The sequence below is a fragment of the Pollicipes pollicipes genome, unplaced genomic scaffold (assembly GCF_011947565.3).
Source record: "Pollicipes pollicipes isolate AB1234 unplaced genomic scaffold, Ppol_2.1 Scaffold_7261;HRSCAF=8764_pilon_pilon_pilon, whole genome shotgun sequence".
Classification (NCBI taxonomy): domain Eukaryota; kingdom Metazoa; phylum Arthropoda; class Thecostraca; order Pollicipedomorpha; family Pollicipedidae; genus Pollicipes; species Pollicipes pollicipes.
This window is the reverse complement of record NW_023597054.1, coordinates 39,964,052-39,982,600: the sequence shown is the minus strand read 5'-3', so window position 1 is coordinate 39,982,600 and position 18,549 is coordinate 39,964,052. Positions and strand designations below refer to the sequence as shown.

The following is an 18,549-nucleotide window of genomic DNA, read 5'->3' as shown; positions in this document are numbered from 1 at the left end:
AGTCCTCCAATTGGGCCCTCGATCGTCTGTCCCGCTGGACCCTACAGGCTCTTCGGGCCTCCACGAACACTGCCTCTGCCCGTCTTGGGCCCTTGCCAATGCAGGGTGCGTGCTAAATGCTGTGAGGCTCTGGCAGACGCTTGGGCTCCAACCAATGTAAATCGCTGGCTCCTGTTTCGTCCTGCTTGGAGGATGGCCCTCAGTCCTACGTCAACACGGAGCCGACTGTGCGTTATTGGTGGTGTCTGACAGACATATACGCCCCCATTGACTCAGGGATACCCTGATGGGCGCGCAGAGTCCTCCTGCTGGCACTGAAGTGTCCGGCCCAGCGAGCCGGGCCGCCGAATACCTCCTCTGGCCGGCCTTTTGAGCTATTAATCGTAAGTGCCGAAGGGTTTGATGATGATACGCATTGTCTGTATATATATTTTGTTTTATTTATATGTATGTATGTATGCATATATATTGATATATAAACATGTATATATAAATACATTACATCTCATACATGGAACATCCTCAGGTATTAAGGAGTAAAAAGTAAAAACGGTTACCTCATAATTTGCAAAGGATGTGCAAACACCTACGATATTCAATGGCCTTTCACTTACTGACCTTACCCCAATGGCCTCAATGGTCATTGGCTACTTTGTGAACAACAGCACGGCTTAATATCCGGACACTACGGAGACAACCCTACTCGATGCAGGCAATGAATCGTTGGAACAAAATTGACCAGAACAAAGTTGACATATCTAAAGCGTCTGACCAGCGTCGAGCGCAACCGGCTGGCGGAGAAACTCGGGAGGTGTGGCATTGATCGCCACCGGTTCTGGGACTCACTCAGTCATCGTAGGCAGCGCGCACGCGATGTTAACGAAGTGTTGGCATCTGTATAGTGACTCACGGGGTAGTCCAATTGTCCATTTTGAATCCGATCTGGTTGCTGTCATTTATCAATGACATTCCACTTCATATCACATAGTGCAAGATTGTCATATACGGCAGCATTGCACTCGAACATCGTGTTCATGTGTATATATATATATATATATATATATATATGTGTGTGTGTGTGTGTGTGTGTGTGTGTGTGTGTGTGTGTGCGTACACAATGTTGAGTTTGATCCTGTCCGTGACACACTCCAATTGGAGACTGAGACGCGGTTGGACTCAGCGTCCGTGGCACCGTACTAGAGAGCTGTAGCCGCCGTCCGCGCAGAGTCAAGGCTGTCGGTCAGGAGCCGTAGTCGCTGTTCGCGCAGAGTCAAGGGTATTGGTCGGCCTGATCGTGTTTCTCTCATTCCGGCTGAATTGGGGTGGCTCAGATTAGATGTGTTATTAGTCGAACGTGACGTGACAGCAATGTTTAAACTGTTATATTTTGCCCGTTTACGGACAAGGTTAAAACAGCGCGTACCATATCATGATGCAGCATCGTCTGGTAAAGCATGCACGGATTGCCGCCTGCAGTTGCCTGTGTGCTCACAGGGAGCGCGCGAATTCGCTTTGCCCTCGAAGCTGCGTCGATATGAGATGCGCGAGTATAGAGCCGCGCGAGTCAGCAGCCCTCGGCGCCCTCATACGGTGACGCGGCCGTGTAAGCAACGGTCCATATCCAGTGCGTGGCATGTGGCAAATCTTACGAGGGTTAGCAGGGTGGTTGGAATGAACTGTTTTACCACGTGCGCACTTCGTGCATACGCATACGCAGGGGTGCAGCGATGATGTTCGTGAGGAGAATGATCGGAGCCCGGTGAGTACACAGCAGGTGAATTTTTAATCTTCTGTTGAGAGCGGCCTATGGCAACATGAACACAAAAAGATGTGGGCCTAGACGTGTGATGTGCCCCTCCCCCGCCCCACTCCCGTCTTTGCTGCATCTCGTACCTATATCCGCTATGCGACTTTTTATCTTATACACCTATGTCCTGAAGGCATTCTTTTTTAACATCTTGATCCGCAACAAGAAAAGCCAATTGCATGGATAAAAAAGGTTAACGGAATGCATGATGATCGTGATGGACCGTATACGCGCAAAGGTGCATATACCTGACGTCATGGCGGGCATGCAGTCGTTTTAATATTCTGATTCGATGTATTATTGATTGGTTAATGTGTGACTGCGTTTTTCTCCTAATGCCCTGGAGGCTTCGCGGCAATCTTGAGATGTCATGTTATTAAGGGCGCATGCACCTTACACGTCGTGGCAAGCACGTGGCCAGGTTCAGAGTTAAATTCGGTGCATAAATAACCGAGTTGATTACGTCCGTGGCAGCGTTTTCGACTTACACGAATAAGAAGATGAATGTGAATATGCTGTTATCTGTATTATCAAATGTCCACATTCTCCAAAAGGCTTTATAGACGGACCGCAGATCCCCAAAAGGTCTTGAGAACGCGGACATCCCAAGATGATCTGAGTGAGTAGGCGCAGTTAAGTGGCCATTAACTGAAAATGTTTGAGTGTTCAAGACCTACCCAAGCTGTACTAAGGATGTACAAGTACAAGCTGTACAAGCTGTACCCGTTATGGTAAAGGGACGTGAGAAGGCAAGCCCACAGCAGGTGAATTCAAGAGGAATCCCAGATCTAGCCGTCCCGCGACCCGCGTCCTGAATGTCCCGAAATTTCGCCTGCTCCCCGTCGCACTCTCACCACGTTCTCATTTACCCAGGATGGCCATTGCCATCTGTGTGCGATTACTGTATGTTAAAATATGAAGCATCACGTTCGTAGTAATATTTTCTTAATGCGGTTGGACTTCGACAGACATGACTCTATTTGGCATGTCACGCAACATTATGCAATTTCACTGCCACAAGCTCGAGGTAATCGAGCATCAACTTTGTGTTCTATAGTTTATAAGATAATTATTCATGTAGAACACCAGATAATGCGAACTTTTTTACCCTTGTTCAACCAAATTAAATATACTGGAATGCAAAGAGTCAAGAAGGGTATTGCAGTGACGGAAAATAAATTTATGTAGTGTGAAAATTTCTTCTGACGTACCTGCAGCAGGAGAAAGTGAGGCGGTAATGACGCATGTTATTGCGATTCCGTGTACGTCTGGAAGCATCATCAAACGCGGATGTGACCGATGGTGTGGCGGTGGTGTGGAGTAGTGAGGTCGTGGGGTGGCAGCAAGGTCACATAAAAAGTCAACCTGTTGTTTATTTAGGTGCCAGTTCAGATAAGTCAAGATTCTTAATATACATGGTGTGGGGAAGTGGAAGTACTTGATAAACAATCATATCGTCTGAGAGTGACAAGTGGGGGACAGTAGTCAGAAAAGTGAGCTGTTGTGCAAGGAGTGGAAAGTGGATCATTGACGGCGCGGTCGTGGTTGACAGCGGTCATGTGGCTTTGCTAAAGTGGGCAGGCATTCATGATATTTTTCGTTCTCCAAGTGTGCCTGCCTCCTGAGAACTAGAAGAACTGCAGAAATGTACTCACTGAGGAAGTGGTTCTACAGGCCAAAGGTTTGTATTTCTGGCAATTGCTATCTTTTCTTTTTGTATGAAAATGTGTAACCCCTGTATTTAAAGCACTGTAAATGATATGATATATTTTCCTGGATCTTCTAAATGTTCAACACATATCCAGAGCTCAAGGTAACTGGACAGTTGCACCTAGATTCCTGTGTGCCTCCTTGCCTGCCTACAAATGTTAGATCCTTCAGATTAGACCTAACTTGAACTGGTGACTGCTAGCTTAAGCAGACCTCAATACATGTTTAGGAATCTTAGGCCCTGTTCAGACTGCAAATTGATGTGTTACATAAACAAGTCTGGTATGGCAGCCTAGTCTGCAACAGATCCATCCATGGTGTGAGATGCTTACAGGATGTTGGTACACTGAACCTGGCACTTGTGTATGCTGAAATCAGGTCTGACTAACTTGAGCTGAATATTTGAGTCAATTTTGTATGAGAAATGTCAGAGAATGTCTGCCTGAATTTACATATGCAGTGCTATAGTTTTGTGAAACAGTGGCATTCTATGCACTCAAATTGGTGGCAGTGCAGCTTGTATTGTAAAAAAGATCCAGGCACAAATGGTTTTAAAATTTGGTGCATTTTGGTCTGGGTTTGGCACATGTGTTCCTAAGATGCAACACACTAATGTGTGGTACACATGTTGCAGATTGATTTTTTTGTAGATTGAAGCCCTGGTACTTGCATGTTAAGCCATGTTACATCAGACCCACCTGTGAGATCATGCTAAATATTGTTTGCTTATGAATGTTGAGATAACTCATTGGTTGGCTTACACTATTTATCAAAACTTGGTTATGTTTGTATGGCTCTAAACTGTCAAAAGTCCATTAAATGCCATGCCAAGAGTCATCTAAAGCCATTGTCAATTCATAGCATGGAAGGTTAGAATAATAATGCAAGATTCTATATTATTATTGCTGCAAATTATTCATGCACCATTAAACTAACATGTAGGACTGGATGCAGGATTTTGCAGTTGGGATGACTTCTAAAGTTAATGCTTCACCCATTTTGACATTCCATTGGCATGGAATTGTTTGACTTTCATGTATCAACAGTATATGTGTTCACATTTTTTGTCCATTCATGTTTATTGTCTATCTCACTTCTGTCTCGCAGGCAGAGACCCATATGTCTCAATTTTGTACATGTCAGTTGTTTGTAAATTTGTACATCTAAAGGGCAGACAGGAGAATATATGTATGATATAATGGTTTAGAAGTAAAACTGCACAGTGATATGTGAATGTTATGGGGCTAGTTTTTCATTGCATTACTATTTATTCTTTATCAGTGACTAATAACATTTTATTCTGTAGGCAATATTGGTTTCATGTGATATTATTTTTTGCTGCCATTTAAAAGCTTAGCTGGTATGCTCAGCTTATCAATTTGTTGTCAGCATGAGAAATGCTGTTATTTCCTGACATTAAGGACACCCTAAATTTGCACTGTAGCCTTACAGCTGGGATGAATTGATATTTCTGTGTTTCATTCCATGGTGCTGTATTTTCCACCTGGCTGGTAGAATGCTAACTATGTGGTTCTTTTAGAAAGTTCAGATGAAGCTCTGATTCAAATAGCCATGCATTGCTGGCTTCTTTACTTAGCTGTTTCTGCTTTATTTGACATTACATTACCTGTTTAATTTGACAATATATGTTATGCAAAAGCAAATAGTGCCTGCCACCCCATGGCCAATTATTTTGTACTCCAATACTTATGTATTGTATGGTGTGATCAAGTATGATCCTCAATAAAGAATCTACTTTCTGCTCTATCTCAAGCTGTCAAACTCATTAAACATTATGTGATGTCAGTAAGAACTCTTTCCTAACCTAACCCATACCCAGTTTTTAATGACCTGCTACATGCATGTCTACATGCACATGCACACAAATTTGTGCACATGTTAATAATGCTATTCATGAACATCCCTGATGTGGGCATCATTGAATTCTTTGATACCCTGTGAAACTGAAGTAATTTTCCCTGTTGGCACTCTGCAGCACAGTTTAGGCTGTCATGGTTTTTGGCCTTCCAGCTTGACACTTTTGTGGACATCTAGAAACAACAGGTAGTAGTGCTCCCCAGTATTTGTAATGTATGGACCACTTTGCTTACCATTATGTGCTTGCTTTTCAGAGGACAGACACATCGCTGTTTGCACAGTTCTTCTTTGCTGATGATGAGTTGAACAAGGTCACCCAGGAGCTGGACAGCTTTGATGGCAGGAAGGACCCGGAGAGGTGCACACTTCTGGTGAACCAGCTCCGGGCATGTCAGGACAAGGTGGGCAGGCTGGATGAGTGGAGCCAAGCTGAGCTGGGCAGGTTGCACAGGTGGAGCTGAGCTGAGCTGGGCCTAGTGTCCATTCTGGTTGGTAAATTTACCATCAGTTGGCTGGTACAGATTGCAGTTGATACAGGGCTGTGGCCACTAGTACCTCTTGAGCACTCAGTACTGTTTCATTAGTGCCTTGGCAGTGCAGGTCATGTCATCCAGTGATGCACATGATCTGGACATCAGGAAGTGTCAAATCATTTGTACTTGGTTGCAGTGTGTTTTGTGCTTAATAATCTGAAGTTATACATGCTGGCTGCTCTCTTGCAATAGCTCTAAGATTGGTTTGATGGAATCAACTCATTCTACTATGCTGCAGCTGGCAGACAATTCGCATTGTTGGTGGGCGCACATAAGCCGGTGCCGGAGCTCCGATTGTCTGTGAGGTGGGAGCGGGCGCGTGCCGTCCGGAGGGAGCGTCGCGTCTGACCCCGGACAGACAGGCAGTCGCGCTGGGAGGCCGCGGTGCTCATGGCGTGACGCGCCGGCCCAGACGCCGCCCATTGTTCCCCGTGCCGCGGCGCACAATGTGCATTCCTCCGGCAGCAATTACGCATTGTCAGAGCGCCGGCGGCCGGCTGCACAGGCAGGCATGCGCCCCGGGGCGCTGGCATCACGCGTCTGCAGAGCTAATTACGCCGTGCACGCGCCATGAGCGGCGGCCAGCGCTCCGACGGCGGCCTCCGGGGACCCGGCGGCCGCCGGCCGGGGACGCCTCCAGGTCTCCGGAACGCGCCGACCGGACCTGACCTGACCTTGCTGTCTTCCGTCTGCAGGTGCTCAGCATCTGCAACCATATGATGGACGAGGTGGTGGGCGAGGATCGGGCGCCGCGCGACTTTCGAGCCAAGTTTCCCGACGACGTGCTGCAGGAGAACCTGGCCGGCCAGCTGTGGTTCGGTGCCGAGGTGAGGCCTGGGCGCGGCCGGCCGCGGCTGACGGGTCGCTGCGAGCACGTGATGGTCAGCTGCGCTCCGGACCGGGCCGGTGGCCGGGGCTTGGGTCGACGACAGCGGCTGACGGGTCGCTGCGAGCACGTGACGGTCAGCTGCGCTCCGGACCGGGCCGGTGGCCGGAGCTCGGGTCGACGACAGCGGCTGCGGCCGGCGGCGGTTGACGGGGTTCAGTGAGCGAGAACAGGAGCCTTTCCACGCAGACACACGGGGCCTGGATTCTGGGGTAGCTGGAGATGTTGCCTCACTTGTCAATGATGAGCGGTTCAGTCAGCACTAAATCTTGCACCGCGATGTTAGCAACAGAAAGCTCCCGACCTATGCATAAGGTACGCATATTGAACCATCGAACACAAGCAAACGTGGCCGCGCGGTTTGAAAACATAAACCAACTTTCCAGACTTGTCTCTTCAGCGGCGTAGGTAACGAATCGACGGGTCCTGGTTCTGTCAACAAGGTAACGCCGGTAAGCCGTGGTCACGGAATGGGGCAGCCCCGAGTCGTGAATGGGCTTGTGTTTCCTAATAAAGACTGCACCATGGACATGATTCAAGTGTCCGGTCATTCCTAATAACTTTTAATGTGGAAAGATTTTTCGAATCCTGCGTGTTTTTAAAGCTTATATAAAATGAGCTTTTCGTAGTTTCCACGTCCAAGCGAGCAAAGCATGATGCCGATTATTTGGGTTGTAAGAACTCACATTGCTTTTGTTAAACAGGGCTCCGATACAGCGCCCAGCGTAAAGCATAATATTTATAACTTAAACACCGGAAAAGTGCGAATGTTTAGCCGTGCACTAGTTTCGTGACACTTCCTCGCGGTCAACAAGATTCGTTGTGCAGCTTCCTGCCACATCAACGTCACGCGTTTCGCACAATGGATTACAGTGCGGCCGTCTGCTTGCAAATGAGTGTGGTGGCGGGGCTTCCACCGGCCAGCGTGCCGGTGCTTCCGTGAGACGGAAGCCGTGGCTGGTGTCCGCGCCTCGCTCGTGCCCAAGCTGGGCGTCGTGCGCGTGGTGGGTGGCGTCACCGGGCTGGGGATCCCCGGCGGACGGGCCGGCCAACGACGCCGGGCTGACCGCCGCCGCGCGATAATTCCGTGCGGGGCGGCCGGCGCCGAGGGGGAGGGGCGCGGCGGGCCGTGGGTCGTATGCCGCCGGCCGCGTGCCGCCGGCCCCCCACGTAACCGCCCGACGCCCGGGCCCGCCCGCGTTGGCGTGTGCGGGCGGATTGACGTCGGGCGCGGTCCGGGCCGTCGTGTTTGGGTGTTCCTGGGTATCCCTCCTGCCTTTCATTGACGTGTTTGCTTTCCTGGTGGCCAGATCTTTCGTTCTACCTCCCTATCACCGGTGCTTTCTCGTATGCCTCACTTTGAGGATATGTGGACCTTAGACTCAAGAGTTCTAGCTCTGAGGACCGGGTTTTAGGTGTCTGCTGCTAGCACATGACTACCCATGGCCTAACGCCCGGTGCAACCCACTGCTAGTGTGTCCTGACATCCTAGCAGGAAGCACGCTGGAGTTGACGATACGTGTGAATGTGTTATCTCGTCACGGTCCGATGATGTCCGTATGGCTGTGAGACTTGCCTGTCACACCGCTCGTGTATCGGTGGAACCCGTATTGTGGGTCACGTGACCCTGTGTGGCGTCCCACGGCGTGGCATCCCGTGGCGTCACGTGACTGCTGCGTGGCCCATTTGCGGAGCAGCTGTGAGACCACGTGACCCCGTGTGACGTCTGTGTACCGGTCTGTCGGCAGTGTTTGGCGGCCGGCTCTTGCATCATGAATCGGGAAATGGAGAGCGCTGGAATGCGTCCGCTGGCCAAGGCTGTCACCAAGAGTCTGGAGAATGTCCGCGTCATGCTGCGCGAACAGGTCAGCAGACACGGGCCAGGGCTGGGTCTGCGAATAGGTCATCGGACACGGACCAAGGCTGGGTCCGGGAGCAGGTCACCGGGCACGGACCAGGACTGGGTCCAGGAACAGGTCAGCGCACACGGACCAGGACTGGGTCCAGGAACAGATCAGCGGACACGGACCAGGACTGGGTCCAGGAACAGGCCAGCAGATACGGACCAGGGCTGGGTTCGGGAGCAGGTCATCGGACACGGACCAGGACTGGGTCTGCGAATATGTCATCGGACACAGACCGGGGCTGGGTCCGGGAGCGGGTCAGCGGACACGGACCAGGGCTGGGTCCGAGAGCAGGCCGGCGGAGGTGGTCGACGCTTACGGTCCTGAACCAGAAAGCTCAAACAAACACGACGGTTAGGTTGGCTGATACAGACAAGGATCCGGCTGAATGCTCTCACCTCGCACGATCCGGCGTGCTCCCGACGGAGGGTGACTCAGGGCCCAGTATGACGAGGCGCCGTGTGCACCCGGGAGCGAGGCCCGCTGGTATCAGTCCGCTATTGGAGCGGAAAACGAGCTCATCGTTGATGCACCCGATGACTGGGCTTGGGGAAAACAGCCGTGGCTGGAGGTTTATTTGGAAGAAACCTGGGAGCGCGGAAATCTCAGTCCGCGCACGTATGTGGGAGGAAGCGAATCGACCGTCATGACTGTTGGTTGATGACTCCGCTGACGTGAATTGAAACAGTAGCGACCGCCAGCGCCCTATGTTGTAAAGAAAAACACCAGCTGGGTTATCGAAGTTAGCTGCACAGTTCATGCTTCAAGCGAATCTGACTTCACCGTTGCAGTTCTAGACAGAACGCGTCGGGTGGATTTCCGCGGCGACGATTTCAGCTGAAGTCGTGTCAATCTTCCTCCCCCGCAATTCAGTCTGCTGCGGTTTCTGATATCTGCTTTTTCTCGCCATAAACAAGCTCGTGTCGGGAGCTAGTCGCGAATGAGTCCAGTAATATTTGTATAAACATGTTTTCGCGGCGGATGTGCCCGTGTTTGCAGGCGTACTGACGCAAATCCGTGCATCGTTTAGTAAAGTTAGCCGTGCGCTCTTAGGCCAGCCGTCCCACATGCGCGGTATCGCCTGACCTTTCACCGTGTCGGCGGCTCCGGGACATGCCGGTGACCGAGCTTGCACCTGAAAGCGCGCGGTGTTCTGTCTCTTCAGGCTTGGGCTCACCTGTGGTGATGCTGTGGACCTCCACAAAGGATGCTTTTGAAAATGGGAAAAGAGCCACGTGCTTTGTTCGTGTCGTGAGGAGTTTTGCTTTGGGTTATCACCCAGCCAAGCAAGCTGTCTTGACCCTTTTGATAAGTACACTCGTGCCGTATATATGTGCCGCAACCCAAAGCGTGTGCTCTCGGTGCGTGAGTGCAGTAATGAGTTAATATTGCTGGTACCTGACACCGGGTCTGGTCCCTTCATGTGATGAGCCGTCTCCTCCTGCTCACCGAACGGTGTACCCGCCTTCCGCAGTGCCTCAAGTCACCTCAGGAGTTCACGGAGAAGCTGTGTGAGTCGCTCAAGATCTTTGATCGTCTGTTTGCCGAGTTCGAACTGCGTTACGTAAGCGCAATGGTGCCGGTCAAGTCCGCCAAGGAGTACGGCCTCATCCAGAACGTCATTGCACTGTTCTCTGAGACCGTGCAGAGGTGAGGGACGGGCTCGGAGGGAACACTCTGCCAGATCGTTTAGAGGTGAGGGACGTACTCCCAGGAGACGCTGTGTCAGACCGTGCGGAGGTGAGGGATGGGCTCCGAGGAGACGCTCTGCCAGACCGTGCGGAGGTGAGGAACGTACTCCCAGGAGACGCTCTGTCAGACCGTGCGGAGGTGAGGGATGGGCTCCGAAGGGACGCTCTGCCGGACCGTGCAGAGGTGAGGGACGGGCTCCGAGAAGACGCTCTGCCAGACCGTGCGGAGGTGAGGGACGTGCTCCGAAGGGACGCTCTGCGGGACCGTGCAGAGGTGAGGGACGGGCTCCGAGAAGACGCTCTGCCAGACCGTGCGGAGGTGAGGGACGTACTCCGAGGGGACGCTGCTAGAGCGAGCTGAGGTGAGGCTGCTGGGAGCCCCCGAATGTAAAGCCTTCTGGATGGCGATGGCGGGGTCGGACTCCTTGACGTGAGTATTTACCAGCCGCCTGTGACTAGTCCTGGTGACCCATGTTGTGACAATGACAGGCGGAACTGAGGGATTCCCACCGTACCCAGCGGCATGACTCAGCGCGCGCGCCAAACACGGCCCGCTGTAGGCAGCTTTCCGTCGGGTGGGCGGAGCTATACAGACGGCGACGTGTCTCTCTTAGAATTGTTATGCCGTGGCTCTGTCTGGTCTCGACCCATGTTGATCCCTGTGTGGACCCCGATGTGTCCCCGAAGTACTCTCTTGTTATCGCTCGGAGACGTAAACTGCTTTTTGTGGCGACTGGTTACCCATTCGTACTCACTTTTGGCAAGTAGATTCAATGCGCTCCAGTGAACGTGACTAGCATGTGTGATATGACTGTTTTGGCTTGTATGGTGTCACGCGCGACATTGTAGACGTGCCTTATTTTGGTTTTGTCGTGATACATGCCGGCGCTCAGTCCGGTGGCTGATCGGCATCGGTCATAGTCGGCAGCGCGTGCACCATTATGTAGAGCTAGCAAATTCAACGCATTGGCATGCACAGTCTGTAGTATGTAGCCTGATACAACAGGATAATCGTTGGCGTTTTGTCCGTGGCATGTGGTCGTTTTGGCCATCAACGAGCATCGCAAACTGTCGGGCGGCCGCCGCGACAGGGACGGCCAAGCGCGCACGCAATGCACGAGCAGTAGCCCGTTTGAATTGTTGCTCGTCCCAAGTTTCGTGTGCTTCCGGTTGCAGCGCTCGCGCCGGGGCGTCGCGTGCCCTTAACAAAGCGCATTAGTGGGGGGATCATGGCAGGGGCGCCCCAGCACGCCACCCCGTCAGGTTACCAGTTCACACGCGGCTGGACGGGACCTGTCCGCGTCATTGGTCGGCTAACAATCGAGCTGCCGTGGTCGTAACTGGCGTGGCCTGCGCCTGCGTCGGGGCTCATTGGGCGCCGGTGCGACTGGTGCGTGCGCTGGGCGCCCATGTTGTCTTATCTCCCATGAAGAGTGCGTGCTCGTAGGTCACTCGCGTCACCGGTGTTAAGTTGCGTCTCCACCCCTCGTGCCCGTGCCGGTGCGTGACGGCGTCCGCCTGCGTCAGGGCGTTGCGGTTGGGTCTGCTCAGCCAGGAGCAGCTGGACCTGTACGACCCGGCGCTCATGTTCACCATCCCGCGGCTGGCCATCGTCGCCGGCCTGGTCATCTACCCGGACGGGCCTCTGCGGCTGGACCAGGACATCGCCGACATCTCGGAACTCTTCCGGCCGTTCAAGGTAGGGGCGGGCGCCGGTCGGCTCTGGCGGCCGGCCCGCTCGTCGGCCGTCGCTGATGACGCCGAGTGCACGCACTCGAGTCGGCTCTCACGGCCGCCGGCCCCCGTCCGTCTGGGTGGGGTTGTCGGAAACAGCGGTGGAGTGGTAAAACCGGGCGGGTTTCCCAGCCGGGCACGGCGCCGGTCCGTTTGTCCGCGGCGACCCGGCGAGTCCGCCGGCCACCGACCGGCCCCGCGTCCGTCGCTCCCGGCGGCGCCGCCCTCGCGCGGACGTCCGGGAGTGTGCGCTTCCTGTGCGGCCAGGCGGCCAGCCGTGTCTGGTTGTGCTCAGACGCAATCGGGCCCAAGGTCGACACGGGCCGGGTGGCGGCGGCCGGCCTCAGTCGTCCTCACTCATGGCACGGAAACGCAGACTGTGTCGCTGACAGGACGCGCCCGCGATAGGGTGCTTGCCGAACCGCGACGCGGCGTGATGAGTTTATGATTGGCATTTGGGGTGCCGTGCTTGCTTCGCACTGCACGTCGATGTTTTATTTATAAAAAACATACTTCACAAAGGAGCAATGTTGCATTAGTAATTTTATCCGATCGTGTTTGCGTTGTTTGGAACATGGTTGGATTCTATGGTTGGTTATTCCATGGCGGCAGGCGTCCGAATGGCTGTACACTGTCCCATGAGAGCGGAAGTGCGATTGGAAAATGGTACCATTGTCAGTTATTGGGGCTTTTCGTGCATTCACCACCAGAGAGTCCACGTGCGGCGTTGTCGCGGTGCATTCAAGGTGACCAGACGCCTAGATCCAGCACCACGCGCTGCCTCGCTCCAGTGCGTAGCTGACCGCCCCCCTCCGCCGCCGGCAGAACCTGCTGTGCAAGATCCGCGAGCTACTCTGGACGCTGAGCAAAGCCGAGCTGTACGCGCTGGAGAAGGCGCTGTGCTCGGTGGACGAGCCGATCGCCACGGTGGCGGCCGAGGCGCCCAGCGCGCCCGATGCCTACCCTATGCCCGACATCGACGCCTTCGTGGCCGAGTTCTACGCGCGTAACCCGGGCTGCCGGCGCAGCGTGAGCCGCGCCGCCTGCCGCGAGACGGAGGCGCGCCTGCGCCAGTTTCACCTGCACAACGCCGGCGGGCGGGCGCCGCGCCACCGGCGTCGCACCGCCGCCGGCCAGCCGCCGCCGCACCGCCGCGTCGCCAAGAGCGAGCCGCTGCCGCCGGCCGGCGCCGGCCCCGCCGCAGCGGCCGCGGCGGCCGCGGCCGAGGCCGGCGGCCGGGTCGGCCGAGTGCCCGTCATCGCTTGCGATTACGGCAGCCGGTGAGTGACGGCCCCCGGCGCACGGCAGCGGCGCTGTCTGTCGGCGGCGGCAGAAGGTGGTGCGGCTCGTGCTTTTGTATGAGTCTGGTGCGCGGCGCGTGGCCACGGGCTCGTAGGCGGCGGCTGCGCTTGAGCCAGGTGTTTCGTGCCTCACAACACCAGCTGTGCCGGTGCCCGCGGTGCCCGCCCTTCCTGCCAGGGTGAGGGGCAGGCGACGCCATATAGCCTCAGCATGTGAGTGCGTCGTAAAGCTCCAATGACACACACACCAGCTGTGCCTTTTGTGAAATGTTAGGCAGGAGCGCGCCTTGGTGCGCCTCGACCCCGGGCCGTCTCTGAGGCCCGGCTCACCAGGTGTGCGGCAGGCGTGTGTCCGTCCCAGTCGGACCGGTTTAAACATTTGGAGAGTGAGAGGTAGTTCACTGGTTGCCGTTACGCTCGATGCTGCTCGCATGTGTACGAATATTTGGAACTGCCTTGCCTGCTCTCACCCATCGCTGTGCTGCTGGGCTCCCCCTTTTCGCTCCCGTTCCAATTGCCGTTCCTGTTCCCGTTGCCGATCCCGATCCCGTGGCTCGTCGGTGCTGCGCGCTCCCTCCGTCACCGTTCGCTGCTCCGTTTGGCGGCCGTCACCCGTGTGACGCGGCGCCGCGCGGCCACAGGCTGGACCAGCGCCGGGACGTGGAGCGGGCTGTGGGCGCCATCCTGGAGGACCTGGTGGGTCTGGCCGTGGCCGAGGCCGAGCGGCGCGCCGAGGCCGAGCCCCCGCCGCCGCCGCCTCCCCCGTCGCCGCCGCCGCCGGCGCAGCCTGCCCGGCCTCACGGCCGCTACCGCAAGAAGAAGCTGACGCGTGCCTGCGCCGGCTCCGGCGGCCTGCTCTACCAACACAACCACTGGTGAGCGGCCTTCCGCTGCTCGCGGCCACACCAACTCAAGGAATACCGTTACCAGTGGTCGTAGGTGGATGGTGACATAGGATGGCACGACACAGGGTGTTCCATGATGTCGCCACGGTACACGGCTGCGTGGTTGTGCTCACGGCAGCGCAGTGGCAGTTTGGTGCCGAGTTTAGTTGGTCACTTTAGTCAGCGTGTTTCTTGTGGTCGAGTGTTAAAGGGATTGCTCCACATTTGTGCGCGGTTTCGAACTGAAATAGCCATCTTTAAGATCATTGGGTGCAGTTTACAGCCCTACCCTTCTTAAGACATGAGCTCTTCTGATTTCTGAGCTCTACGTCCGCCAGGATGAACAGACCATTCCGGGAAGACTTTCAAGTTCGCCGAGGTATCCATGATGCCATAATAACGTCATTCAGATCCTGCCATTTCATTGGTCATGCGACGATTAGGGCCATGAAAAATGTAGTGGTCGAGTCCTTCGTATCTGGCGTTCGTGAGCACGATTTCCAGATATAACGGCTGTTAATTGGCCCTCAATCCATATTTTGCAAGGTGCGATGACGTTATGAGACAATGACGCATTGAGGAGCATACTTACTAGGCAGAGAAATTACGTTGTCCAGAGCAGTCGTTTCCACTTGAAAGTATGCCAGTAGTTTAAAGTGAGCTTGTTTCATCGTCTGGTGCTTACTTCTTTATCTTCAGATGTGGAGCATTCCCTTTAAGCCTCCTCTGCTCGAGCCCTGGTATCAATAGCATCCCCTCACTGGTCTCTTGAAAGTAAACTTGCATGCGAAAAGCTTTCCCAAGAGTCGTGACATAGTTAAGCTTCAAAACGCCAGTTCATCCCCAGTCCACCTCTATTCGCACCAGCCCGCGGCGTGTGACGGAGGCAGTGCTGCTCCTCGGATCGAAAGTTTCGGGAGCGGGGGGGGGGAGGGGGGCAGGAGCTGGGACCGTCAGGGGAAGTTACTTGCAAGTGTAGAACTAACTGTGACCGGCTTGTAATAGACGGCCACCGTCACCGTCTGTGACGTGTTGCAGTGTTTTTACGTGCAGGTTTTGCAGAGGGAACGATGTGTGACAGTTGACACCAGAAAGCTGACTTTAGTTCGTTCAAACGTGGTAGGCCAATTTGGACAGGTTGGTGTGAGGATGGCTCCGTGCTTATAGACATCAACACCTGAGTAACGAAAAAGGAGAGGCACGATTGTCAGCTGTATCGGATGAAATGTGATTGCATGCTGCAGGTAACGTGTTGCAATGCAAAAACTTATCTTAGAAGAGAACCCACAGGCCACGGTCCCTGCCGGCGATGACGGCGAAAATGAGTGGATTCGTTGGTCGGTTTGTGACCGAACCGAACCCCGCCGCAGCGACCGGACGCCGGCTGGCGCGTCGACGCCGGCGGAGCACGGCCAGCCGTCGTCGCCGTCGTCCTCGACGTCGAGCGACGAGGACCGCGCCGGCCGGAGCGACGACCGCGAGATCGCGCTGGCCATCCAGGCGGCCGAGATTGCCACCCGCAACCGCGCCCGCGCCCGCTTCAAGTCAGTCGCTCGGCCCGCCGGTGCCCGCTGCCTCGTCGGCGCCGAGTCCCCTGTCGGCACCGCTCCTCTGTCGGTGCCGCTCCCCTGTGGCGCCGAGTCCCTTGTCGGCGCCGTTCCCCTGTCGGTGCCGCTCCTCTGTCGGCGTCGCTCCTCTGTCGGCGCCGTTTCTCGTCGGCGCTGCTCCCCTGTCGGCGCTGAGTCCCCTGTCGGCACCCTCCTCTGTCGGCGCCGCTCCCCTGTCGGCGCCGCTCCTCTGTCGGCGCCGCTTCTCTGCTCCCCTGTCGGCACCGCTCCCCTGTCGGCACCGCTCCCCTGTCGGCGCCGTTTTCCTGTCGGCGCCGCTCCTCTGTCGGCGGCGCTCCTCTGTCGGCGCCGTTTCTCATCGGCGCTGCTCTCCTGTCGGCGCCACCCCCCTGTCGGCGCTGAGTCCCCTGTTGGCGCTGCTCCCCTGTCGGCGCCACTCCCCTGTCGGCGTCACTCCCATGTCGGTGCCACTCCCTGTCGGCGCCACTCCACGGGTCATTCAGCGTCTGTAATCTCGGCCGGCTGTCCGGGATGCGCTGCCGGTGGTGGTAAAATACGCTGTAGTGACGTGCTGGTGCTCTGCAATGGTTCGTGTGTCGACTGTTGGTCCCTGACCACGCCCGGTGTGTGGAGCTTGGTGTGACGGCGTGGCGTCGCTGCTGGCGCCGGCCTGACCGGACGCCGTTTCCACAGGGACAGCCAGGATCTGATCCACCGGCTGTTCGTGTGTATCTCGGGCGTGGCCGATCAGCTGCAGACCAACTTTGCCTCCGACCTGCGCAATATCCTCAAGGCCGTCTTCCAGATCAATGCTACGCCCGAGGAGTCGTCCAGTGGCGGTGAGTGGCCGGTGTGGGGCAGGACGAGGCCGGCGTGTGCCGTCGAGACCGTTCCACTGTCGCTGACAGCTGCACGTCGAGCGTGTGGGATGATGTGTCGCTTGGGGACGATGCTGCGCCCTTGCGTTGGCGATGTCGCCTGAGAACGTGCTCCGTCCGCCGGCAGAGCTGAGCCCGTCGTGCGGCTCGGTGGACTCGGCCGAGGAGGCCCTCTCGACGGACACTGTCATCGACGTGGTGGAGGTGGGCGGCGAGCCACCGCCGCCGCCGCCACCACCGCCCCCGCTGCTCTCCGAGGAGTCGCACCTGGCCAGCAACATGCGTGTGGTCGGCGATCACATGGAGGCCGAGGTGCTGGTGCACGGTAGCATCGGCATCAGCGGCGAGGCCGGCCTGGTGCAGCAGGTGCTGGCGCAGGGGCCGACGCCGCGGCCGCCGCCGCGCGACCCCGCGCCCGCCACCGTCACCGTGCCGGCGCGGCTGGCCGAGGCGCTGGAGCCGGCCGCGCCGCCTTTGCCGGCGCGCCGCGCGCCGCCCGAGTGGGTGCCCGACCAGCTGGCGCCCGAGTGCATGCAGTGTGGTCAGGCGTTCACGGTGATGCGCCGCCGCCACCACTGCCGCCGCTGCGGCCGGGTGTTCTGCTCGCGCTGCAGTGGCGGCGTGCTGCCGCTGCCGCAGTACGGACACGTCAGCGCCGTGCGCGTGTGCGATGAGTGCCTGGCGGCCGAGACGCAGACCTGAGGCGGACCGGCGCCGGCCGCCGCCACTGGCGGCGAGCCCGCCGCCGGCCGCCACGCAAACGCTGCCTCCCGCCGGAGCGAACAGTCGTTACTGTTAGCCAAGGTCAATACTCGACGAGTTTTGTATTTTGTCCAAGTTAGTCCCGGTGCGTCCCTATTTTCGTGACGGCGAAGAGGAGTTCCTGTTGGCCGCCGTGTCCGATGTGTACGCTGTTATCGGGTGGGAGCTTGTAGTCGGTTCGGTCCGCTATTGACCCGGTGCCTGCCATGGCCCGAGCTGGAGCCGTCAGGTACGCTTGTGTGCAGTCTTATTGATTGCCATTGCTCGGGTCTCATTTAGGCAAGCCGGTGCGGACTGCGACAGTTGTTTGTTAGGCGTCCGCTCGACGGTGCTCAGTTCGCAGCGCGGCATGGACTCGTCAGCTTCTCGCGACAGCAGGCGCTGCTACTTAAAGGTCGTCCCGTCTCCGATGCCGCTGCGGCTGCGGCGGCGGCGGCTGTCACAAAAGGTTACGTGCGTCACAAACCAGTCGTGACCGCCAGGTCTCGCGTGGGCTCGCGTGCGCACGGCGCATGGATCGACTGCTCAATCGGCGCGCGGCGGACGCCTGCCTCGGGAGGACCCGTGTAGGGGAAGGGCCCGGACGGGGCCATGTCACGGCGACTTTTGGGGCGGGACGCGCGCGCCCGGCGCCGGACCGGCCTGTCTGCGGCCGGGCCGCCAGGGCTAGCTACTTAAGCGGCGCGCGGGCCGCCGGGCGACGCCGCCTTCGTGATACCGGCGCGCCTCGGCGTCGCCCGCCGGCGTCCTTGTACTCACGCCGCCTGCCCGCGTCCGACACGTTTTAATTTGGGACGCGCTACTGTGATATCGACGGCGACCAGGCGTTTATGCATGGGGCGGGTCGCGCTTTGTGGGCGGCGGGTGCTGGTTTTTTTAAGGCGCATCCCACAATACACGTCACGTGCGTATCGCTTGGTGTTTGCCGGCTGTGCGGGGACGCCGTCGGGAACGGCTGGTCCGCTCAGTTGCTGGACGCAACTGAGCGGACCAGGGCCATTTGGTCAGGGGGC

The 18,549-nt window shown here is 56.7% G+C and overlaps 1 protein-coding gene across 1 annotated transcript; it reads left to right on the top strand.

Moving 5' to 3' along the window:
* Positions 1 to 3,090: 3,090 nt before the first annotated feature.
* LOC119111420 (lateral signaling target protein 2 homolog) lies at positions 3,091 to 18,373 on the top strand. The gene is made up of 12 exons (XM_037235232.1): positions 3,091 to 3,488; positions 5,650 to 5,796; positions 6,624 to 6,755; positions 8,563 to 8,679; positions 10,193 to 10,368; positions 11,937 to 12,108; positions 12,969 to 13,236; positions 13,842 to 14,319; positions 15,699 to 15,872; positions 16,590 to 16,735; positions 16,902 to 17,140; positions 17,291 to 18,373. The coding sequence occupies exons 1-12, from the start codon at positions 3,453 to 3,455 to the stop codon at positions 17,474 to 17,476; spliced, it is 2,271 nt and encodes a 756-aa protein (XP_037091127.1). The 5' UTR covers positions 3,091 to 3,452; the 3' UTR covers positions 17,477 to 18,373.
* Positions 18,374 to 18,549: the final 176 nt, after the last annotated feature.